Source organism: Elephantulus edwardii, unplaced genomic scaffold, assembly GCF_000299155.1.
Source record: "Elephantulus edwardii isolate Elephantulus edwardi_28Jun2011 unplaced genomic scaffold, EleEdw1.0 scaffold00092, whole genome shotgun sequence".
Lineage (NCBI taxonomy): Eukaryota > Metazoa > Chordata > Mammalia > Macroscelidea > Macroscelididae > Elephantulus > Elephantulus edwardii.
This window is the reverse complement of record NW_006399842.1, coordinates 11,732,574-11,743,032: the sequence shown is the minus strand read 5'-3', so window position 1 is coordinate 11,743,032 and position 10,459 is coordinate 11,732,574. Positions and strand designations below refer to the sequence as shown.

At 42.6% G+C, this 10,459-nt stretch overlaps 1 protein-coding gene across 1 annotated transcript in view; it reads left to right on the top strand.

Moving 5' to 3' along the window:
• The window catches only part of LOC102870820 (chromosome unknown open reading frame, human C9orf91), a 24,017-nt gene extending 19,924 nt beyond the window's left edge, over positions 1-4,093 (top strand). The window contains exons 7-8 of the mRNA XM_006890711.1: positions 1,207-1,392; positions 3,914-4,093. Of these exons, the coding sequence (XP_006890773.1) occupies positions 1,207-1,392; positions 3,914-4,093 (366 nt within the window). The remainder of the gene's footprint in view (positions 1-1,206; positions 1,393-3,913) is intronic.
• Positions 4,094-10,459: the final 6,366 nt, after the last annotated feature.

The following is a 10,459-nucleotide window of genomic DNA, read 5'->3' as shown; positions in this document are numbered from 1 at the left end:
AGAGAAGTGCAGCAATGAATGAATGGAAATCCAAATTCTCTGTAAATGTTCATTAAAATTATTTAAAAAAATATATTCATTATGGTTTCCACATTTCCTGTGGGAAGTATGTGGTTTTTTTTGGGTAAGCAGCTGGATTCTTTAGCTACTGAACCCCCAGGATCCTCTCAAGCATATATTTCTTTATAATCATTTGTTTCTCATGTTATGTGTCATTGAGTTGGAACCAGCGCACACACAGCTGATCCTCCAGTGGGTTTTCAGGAACAATATATAGTGTGCATGAGAAGAAAGGACTTGTCTTTCTCCTGCAGAGCTGCTGGTGGATTTGAACCATGTGCCTTTTGGTTGACAATGAAACTTCTTACCACTGGGCCACCAGAATTCCCTTATAATCACTGTTGTTGTTGTGTTGTCTACCATCAAGGTGGAGCTGACCCATAGCTGAGCCTCCAGTGGATTTTCAGAGGCAGTTTCAATCGCATGGGAGGAGGTTGCCTCCTTTCTCCTGTGGAGCAGCTAATGGATTTGAACTGCATGCCTTCACAATTGCAGCACAGTTTCTTAGCACTAGGCCACCAGAGCTCCCTTCACTAATAGTAATAAAAATTCTGCCAGAGGATAGTTTCATATATTTAGAAGTGTGTATTGGTTTGTTTTCTTTTTAAAATTTCTTCTCTTTACAAAGAAATTCTACCACTGGGCAGATCTTACTCTGATTTTATAGATGAGGAAACCTCAGCTTCAGTGTTGTAGGATCACAGAGCTTTTGGTGGTATCTAGGTTTGGGGTCCAGCCCCCTTGTCTTGAGTCCTGAGCTCCTCCCCTGGCATCAGCTTCTTCCTAGGTCCTGGAAGTCCTACGGTTAGGACTGTGGTTTAACCCTCTTTCTGGTCTTTTTAGTTCCTGGGTGGCCTTGGACAAGGCCTCTGAACTTGAGTTTGTTCATTTGTATCAGATAGGGAAAGATAACTGCATCCTAGGCTGCTTTGAAGAGAAAATGGAATGGAAGGTGCCTCAGAGGCGATTAAGGATTGTATCTTCACGGGGATGATATGATTTCACCACCTCAGATCAGTTCTACATACCTCTGCATCAGCATCAGAATCTGTAGATGGATTTGACCTCTGCTGGGAGGTGACTCAGCCTCCCAGATGACACCTAATTTATTTCACAACCCAAGATTCTTCTCCATTTCCTTTGCAGTCTTTGCTGAGAAACAGATTGAGCCAGCTGTGTGTTGTCATGGAGACTGGGGTGAGCCCCAGCACACCAGAGGGGCCTGAGAACCTGACAGAGGAGTCCCCTCTCCTGCCCAGTAGCTCTCAGCCTCCCGGGAGGCCACTCGTACAGACGGAGCTTCGCCAGCTTGTTCCTGATGCCGAACCAGAGGTAATGGACGCTGTTGCCAGTGGGGGTGAGGAGGGTAATAATGGGCACTGCAGTCAATCAGGGTTGCCCTCCTGTGGGGCTCTCAGTTCTAGATTTGTGTGGACATGGCTTCTCTTAGGTTGGTAGAGACCATATAAAACCCTTAGTCCAATGGTTATCAATTTTTTTTTCTTTACTTCAGCATGCTTTAAAGTAATTTTACAGGAAAATTCTCTTTTGTTTAGTGGGTTTTTTTCTTTTTAATTATGGATTTTCTTTTGATAGTTGTATTGGATGGGCATGTTGATAGGTCATACCTTGTTTAAAATGAGCAAATCTATCTGTGGGTTCACCTGTTCTTCTCTCTGATTCTCTATCCATGGGTTTTTCTGCCTTTTCATCTGCCCATCAATCATCTACCCACCCATCCAACCATCTGTTCATCTGACAGTTGGATATTGGGTTCCTCTATGCACTTCCGTTGAATTTCAGTTCCTCCAGCCTTTGAAGTCTCCTGAGCCTAGTCACCCACACTGTCTTTTAGGTGTAGCCAGCACTGGTTGACCAGAAGTTTGATAGTGTGGTTTGCAGTCTGTACTATCTCTTTCTCATTGTGGAGATGGTGCTGCTGTCAAGGTGATGGGGTGGTGGTATAAACTCAGGTCTGGCATGATCAAGGAGTGCACTTGATTTTCAGTAAAGTGGTTTGGGGGTCAAAGGCCCAGACCAGCCCAGGCTTTACCCTTTGTGGTGGCAGGAAGTGGAGACCCTGAAAATAAATTTAACAAGCTCCTTACTTGAATCCCACTCACTGTTTATAATGAGCAGAAAGGATTGGCAAGATCACATACTTTACTGTGGCATGCATGCCTAGATTTATGTGTAAAAACATATTAAAGTCAGGTCTTTGAAATAATTTTTTCAAACTCATCCAAACCTATACAATTTCCTGTCATGAATATCATCTCTCAGTGTGTGTGCATGTGCTTTTAAAGTGGTTGCCCTTATTACTTGACTAGGCAAAATGAATTCAATGGGCGAGTTGGAGCTTGAAAGGCACAGAAATAGCTATAATAATCTCTTACATTTTTACAGATTTTTGTCATTCTGAAAACAGGTTAGCATGTCCTCAGAGGTGGGGACTATATTTCCTCCTTCCCTGAAGAGCAAAATAAGGTTGGGAGAGGCCAGCTGACTCGCCCAAGGTCACAGAACAAAGGAGACTGTAACAGAGCCAAGGGCAGCAGGCTCGCTTTTTTGATTTTAAGTAGACCGTTTTCTTGCCACAGTTCTTTGCTTCGCACGTTATTGATTTTGGAGCGAATTAGCAAGAAAACCAATATGAGCTGGTAAGTGGTAGAATATTTGAAATTTTTAGTATTATCCAGCACAAAGGACAATTCAAATGAAAAGTGGATCCACCATGAGCAAGTGGCAGTTTTGCTCTTCTGAATAGTAATGATGAAGATAATGGTATTGATCACAATTCTGGAGCACTAGGTACATTTGATCCTTTAATTCTCCAATTCAGCGAGGTGGCCGCTATTATCTCCCCCCCTTGACTGATGAAGAAATGGGCTCAGCAAGGTGGTGTAACTCACAGAGCTGGTTCCTAAGTGCCTCTGAGACAGTTGCCCTGTGGGTTCTTTTTACTCTAAACCTTATTCTTAATTCTTAACTCAACAGCTATAAATAGCCTCAATGTAACCCACCTGTTATTAAATTCATGTTGGTACTTGGGAAGGCCCATTAATCCACTCTTAAGAAATGTATGCATTTCTTTGTAATTTGAACTGCTTAGCCAGTGAACTTGACTTTAAGGGCAAAATGCATTTGAGTGTGTATGCATCCAATTCAGTTTTTAAAGCATATTCTTTAACAGATGAGGAGTACTTGCTAAGGTAAACCTGCAAAGTACCTTGTGCACCTTGTAAACTGTTGGTGATTGTGAATATTCCAGCACGCAACCCCCCTCATTTAATGAGTTTTTTCTTTGAGTGGAGTTAGCTTGACCTCATGGACTTTTTAAATTTCCTGCCATGTTTGACCAAACAGAGGGTCAAGGAAAATGAGAGAGAGAGAACCCTCCGTGGGATGGACTGACACAGTCATTGCAACAATGACTCAAACCTACCAGCTATGGTGAAGATGGTACAACCCTGCAATTATTTGCTCTGTTAAGCATAAGGTTGCCCTTAGTCAGAGCCCTTGACCGTGACCAACAACATTTGAAACTGGAAAAAGCATATGCCTGCAGCTGACTACATGCAAACCGATTTTCTCATTTTCTAGTGCTGCACGGGTAACATGGCCCGTCTGTGCACATTACTATCCTTTGTCAGCATGGGCGTTCCCCACATCCGGGATGAGGACACTGGGGCTGTGATAGTTGGGTGGGCTTCAGAGCAGGAAGTGCAGTCTTCCCGGGAGCCTTGGTTCTGGTCCGTTGGTGTGAGGACAGCTTGGGTTTCCTGTCATGCATCACCTGCCCACTCCTACATTGGCTACTCTGTGAGCCTCACTGTCTCTCTGCTCTTTCTAGGAAATGGCCCGGCAGTTGCTGGCGGTGTTTGGTGGCTACTACATTCGACTTTTGGTGACCTCCCAGCTCCCGCAGGCAACAGGGACACGACACACAGACTCTACGAGGGCCCCATGCCCCTGCCAGCTCATCGAAGCCCACATTCTGGGCACTGGGTGCTGTCCTTTCCTGGCTAGGTGACCCACGTGTTCACAGGAATATCAGAAAGACTGATACTGCTTGGTTTGAGAGTTGCTTTTATTCAAAGAAAAAGGTTGACCTTTTCCCCCAAAGACTGAAATTGAGAAGTAGGGATGCCTGAGGAGCCTGCAGTGGTTCATGGTGAGCCCTAGACGAGGACCAAAGCATCTCAGGCATCTGAACCAATGTCTGTGAGTGCCAGCAACATCATGTTCTTATTCAAGACTGTGTAGAGATGGCTTCTCAGAACTCCAGGCTGGTCCTGGCCTTTTCTGACTCTGATGGTTACTCGGCTGGTCCCACTTCAAGCTACGCTCTGAGCTTCATAGAACTGCGGCGACGGATTGCAGAACCAACCTCCCAGTCCTTGCCTGTGTAATGGGTGTGGGCGATGCAGAGGTGCCAGACTAGGCATCTAGGGAGCTCGCTTGTCCAAAGCTTCCTCTCAGATACTCCTCCTTGCTCCAGCCCTTTCATTTTGAGAGGGAAGCTGAGCCTCAGCCTGATGCTTCTCTTTATGACATTCTCAGGCTTCTGTCTTGATAAGATTGTCTCTCCTAAATTTGATAAGTAGGAAGTCTCAGAATCTCCTCTGTTTTTAAGATTCTCTTCCCCAGTGTCTTGTCCATACCAGTGACACCTTTGCTGTTGTCACGCTCCACACACGTTTGCAGAAAACTGAAGATGCAAACAAGGCTGATGACTGTTACCAGGAAGATCCAGAAGAGACCGATCCTGTTGGATTTGAGAGCTTCTTTTGCTCAAAAAGCTCTTGGTGGTGTTGTCTTTGTCCTGCAGACTTAGAGCAGGAGCCCTGTTTGCCAGCAGTAACATCGTCCGTGGGTGTGATGGCACGGAGAGTGCCTGCTTACGCGTGGAGGCTTCTTCATGCTCTTTTCCTCAACAAGTTTGAGACCTATTGTTCTACAGGTCCAAGTTCAAGTTCAGAAGCTCTGGCCAGGCACCTAAGCATTCTCCAGCCCCCAAGAGCTGGTCTTCATCTGCCATTTTTACTTCTTCTCATACCAAAACCCAAACAACAACAACAACAACAACAACAAAAACCAAAACATAAAACCAACTCCCTTTATAAGTTGAAACACTTTCCTAGACTGAAATACTTCCTCCTGTGCACCCTTTGGACTCCTGTGTGTGCCGCAAAAGCCCAGCTGTACTTGCCTTTCATCCAGGGAGCCTCCAACACTGCTGCCCTCAGCTGCCTCTGAATTCTTGGTGTTAATGCAACTGCTGCCTGGACTGATGCTTTCTGTTGTTGCTTCTGTTTCCTTGTGGACATGTATTCCTAGCTAAACTTCCTTTTTCATGCATGGCCTAGACCTACTAAAGGAAAAAGTATCCTGTGAATTGATTGCTTTGCTGTCTCTTTAACAGCTTTTGCATATTTCTCTTTAAGCTCAGTTGAATGATGAAATTGGCAGGCTTGGGTTCTGGTCTTGATTCTGTCACTTCTTACAAGTTACTTCCTTTTGTTGGGTCTTGGCCTTACCCATCTGTCTAATTGGGAATGGGATGAATTAGATGATTCTTAAGAGCTCTAAGAGAAAAGTTTTTGGAATTTCCAAGTAGTTCAGCTCTCTCTTGGTCTCTAGCCTATCTATGTCCTACAGCCCTGAGGTGTCCCAGCCCAGAAGTGTCCCAGGCTAATGTCCTTCAGACAGGTACTAGCCCCCCTATCAGGAAATCTGGATTCTTGTCCCAAATTAGCTACTTCTTAGCTGTGTGACCTTGACCAAGTTACCTAACCTCTCTGAGTGTTACTTGGCTTTGTTACAAAAATATATTTGGTAGGGAAAAAATGATCTGGTGAAACCGAACTGTAACAGCAGGGGCTGTAAGAGATGGGTCTCTTTTTCTGTGCCAGAGAAGAAGGTGATTTGGCACAGCAACCCCTGCAATTGATCATTTGGGGCATTTTTCTTTAGCCAAGTCTGAGGACAACTTTAATAAATGAGAATTTATTCATGGCAGCCATCACTGTGTCTCCGGCCTGACACAGAGGAAATGTCTGCAGATGTGATCACTATAAGCTCATATTTATCATCAACATAAAACCTGGGCAAGTATAATAAAAAAAGGAATAAAAATGTGTTGGTTAAAGGACAAAACAGAAGCTTTTCATTTTAGAGTCTGTTTAATGAGCCCTTAGGGACGTGGGTGGCACACAGTGAAGTGTTCAGCTATTAACTGGAAAGTTGGGAGTTCGGATCCACCCAGTGACTCTGCAGGAGAAAGATGTGGCAGTCTGTTATAGGTGAGGAGACCTGGTATGGCAGTTCTGCTCTGCCGCATGGGGTTATGGGGTTACTATGATTTGAAATCAACTTGACAGCACACAGCAACAACAAAAGAGCTCAGTTGTTGTTGTCAGGTGCTGTAGAATCAAGAATGACTCGTAGCGACCCAGTGAACAATGAATCTTCACCGTGTCCTATTCTGTTCCGTCTTCATCATCTCTGACATACTTGAGATCTGTGTCAGTGTATCTCATTGAAGGTCTGCCTGTCTTCTGCTGCACCTCTCTCTGTCTTTCCAAGCATGATGCCCCTTGCTAAGAGATAGTCTCTCCTAACAACACGCCTGAAATATGTGAGACAACGTTTCGCCATCTTTCCTCTAAGGAACACTCTGGCTACGTTTTTCCCAAGACATACTTGCTTGGTGGTTTGTGGGGTTTTTTTGGCAGTCCATGGGATATTCAGTTCTCTTCTCTAGCACCAGAGCTCAAAGGCATCAATTCTTTTACCATCCTTATTTATTGTGCAGCTCACTGATGCATACCAAGTGATTGAAAAGACCATGGCCTGAATCAGTTGCACATTAGTGGTCAAACTGACATCATTGCTCCTCTGTAATTTGGAGAGGTCCTTGACAGTGGACTTGCCCAGTGTAATATGTCTCCTCATCTTCTGACTGCTAGTAGGAAAAGTGTTGATGACAGATCCGAGTAAGATGAAATCATGGACAATTCAAAAAGAATCCTAGATCTGCAATTTCATAAAGATCGCTAGATATGCTATTTACTGTCTTTTTCCTTCCTTAAAAGATTCTACTGATCACTGCATGGTACGTGTCTGGGCACCCTGTAAAAACAGCTCTCCCTTCGTTTCTTCATTTGTAAAACCTCTGTCATCTATGTCTTAGCCTACTCAGGGATCCAATACCATAAGGAATACTCTATGTTGATGAAACTATTTTTATGATGAGTTTTATGTTCACAGGGAAATTATCCAGGATGGACTAAGTTTCCACATACCTGCTGTGCACACAGTTCCTTCTTTTTAATAACATCTTGTATCCCCGTGGGATGTTTGTTATGGCCGAGCAAATATTGATACATGATTATTAACTGAAGTTCATAATTTTTATTGAAGTTTACAGTTTGTGTTGTATAGTCCTATAGGCTTTGACATATGAATAATGTCATCCTTATAAAACCCTGCACAAGAGCTTCAGTGCCCTGATTCTGCTCAATTTAAATCTCTCTGCTAAAGGCAGGGTGGTGGTGAAGATGGTGAGGCATCAGTAACTGGCAGTGAGAGGAGTAGCTCGCAGCTGCTTAGTTTTTTTGGTCCTCCTGCTAAGGAGTAGCATGCTGTTGGAAAATCATTCTTGGGTCTCACCTTGTCTATAGAGCGTGGATAAGTGTACCTATCTCCTGCAATGTCCACAGGATTAAATGAGATCATGATTGGAAAGTATTTGCAACATAGTAAGAGCTTAGTACATTGCTGCTATTTTAAAAAAGATTGGGTTTTTTTACCTTATTATCATTCCCATACATTGTGTCTAATACAGTTAATCACCATAGATATATGCCCACTAGAACCTCATCTTTTCCGATCCCCACTGGATCTTTCCTTGTTTCTTCACTGCCTCCCTCCACCCATCAAAACGCTGTGACCCTGTGATTTCCCACCTCCCTCTTGTTACTGTTTTGCCGTTTCTTCTCATGTCTTGTATGCAGTTGGTGGGAGAGCTGTATTTTTATTGCTGTGGGAGGTCATTAACAGTTCGTATTTATTCAGCCTGCACCACGTGTCACTCACTCCGGCGTCATAGGGTATTGTGTGTATGAGTAAAGATTCTAGTCAGGTTGCTTTGAAAATCGAGTAAGGAAGATAAGAGCAAGTAGGTGACTTTGGATTAGTCTCTCTTTCCTGATCTATCAAGAGAGCAGTGACAATAAAAGATCATGAAATGAGGTTCATGCAAAGCACAGTCCTGGCCCATAGTGAGTGCTTAATACATGACAGCTTTTTGTCAGCAGCTGTTGGATTCTGCATCCCATCTGCCAATTAGCTGAAGTTTTTAATTGTGCCACTTAAATCTCTGTTCTTAATGACTAGTTTGCTTGTTGGAGAGAGGAAATTTTCCAACTGTGGTAGATTTTTCTGTTTTTCCTTTCAATTTTGATAAGTTTATTTTTTAAAAAGAAAATGAGAGATAATTTATCCTTTTTAAAACATATAGTTTTTAGTATATTCCCAAGGTTTTTGTAAAAAGAACCAGGGCTACTTGAGGTTGTCCACATTTGACCTTTACCAGCTTCACAAAGGGGAACTGACCCTATCAACAGCATCAGTAACACAAAACCAGTTCTCATGCGGTCAGACATGTCTCCCATGCTCCCCATACCTCTTTCTACTCATCTCAACACCAATCTTACTGCTTTTCTGAGTCCAAAATCCAAGGTAGTAACTCACAGACCATACAGAACCATATTGTGGAAGCCAAAACATTATAATCCAGCTTAGTAGGAGAATACAGTCAGGACAACTTTTGAAATGTATTTGCAGGCATCTCAGCCTTATGCCTCATGGCTTTAGACCAGTGTTAGAAAGTTCTCAGTCTTTCTAATATTGGCTTCCCTTTCCCCTCCCATTTATCCAACAACCTTGAGCAAAGGCGCTTAGCTTAGTTCTAGTTCTGGCCGTGGAGAGAGTAGCAGCCAGCTCTGTCTCATGTCAGGCCTCTCTGGTCCTCTGCTTCAGCTATGGCTGCTGCTGCCGTAGGTATGGCTGGGGCAAGGATGTCTGGTCCTGGAGGGCATCTTACATTCTCTTGCTTTGTCATCTTTGCTGGTGGGGAAGGTCTTATCTGCTGCTGGAACCACTCCATTTATTGGCAACCGTAGCCTGTCTCCTTGTTAGATTGGTGAGACTAGCCAGTCCCCTAGTGAATAGGCTAACACATACTATTCACATATTCCTGCCCACCTGTATGCCGAAGTCAAACAGCGGCTAGGAAATTCATATAGAAAGATAAGCTCCACGGTTATACAGCCATGGCAAGTATCTAGTTCTAGAATATTTTCACCATCCTAAAAAGAAACCTTAATCTTGTTAGCACATACTTCCCTTTTCCCCTTTGCCCACAGCCCCTGAAACCATTAATCTACTTTCTATCACTGGATTTCTCTGTTGTGTACATTTGGTAAACATGGAACCTTAGAAGATATGGCCTTTGTCTGGCTTTCTTCATTTATCATAATGTTTCCAAGGTTTATCCCTGTTGTAACATTTATCAGTACTTCATTCCCTTTTATGGCTGAATAGATCCATTGTATGAATAGAGCATATTGTGTTTCTATGTGCATTGATTGATAGACATTTAGATTGTTCTTAGGTTGTTTCCAGATTTTATCTATTGTGAATAGTGCTGCTATGAACATTCTTGTACAAGGTCTTGTGTGAACTTGTTTTCAATCCACTGACAAGTTTTGTTTTCTTATTACATTATAGCTTACAAATTTAGAATTGTTACTTCCTGGTAGGTTGATCTTTTTACTGTTATGAAATCTTTACCTCAGGTAGAGATTATATTTTAAAATCTACTCTGTAGACTAGTTTTTTTATTGTTCTTGTTCAACTTTTTACTTCTAACACATCTGCATCCTTTTAGTTAAGATGTCACTCTTGCAGACAAATGCTATTAAAAAAATCCAGTTTCTGGTATTAATTTTTAAATGAAAATATTTACTATGTTTACATTTAATATGTTTGCTGATGTATTTGTGCTTACATATACTATCTTATTATTTGATTTTCTATTGGGCCCCTTTTTTATTTTGTTTTTGCCTTTTTTTTTTACATTAAAAAAATGTTGAATTCCATTCTTCAAAATAAAACACCCCATATCCATTGTCATTGAGCCACTTCCAATTCATAGTGACTCTCCACTGGGTTTCCAAAGCTGTGAGTCATTGTAGGGACAGAGTACACATATTTTTACTGCAGAACAGCTGGTAGAGTTGAACTACTGATATCTTGGTGGTTGTTGAGTACCATAGAGTCAGAATTGGCCTATAGCTGACCTTCCAGCAGGTTTCCAGAGGCAGTTAATTAC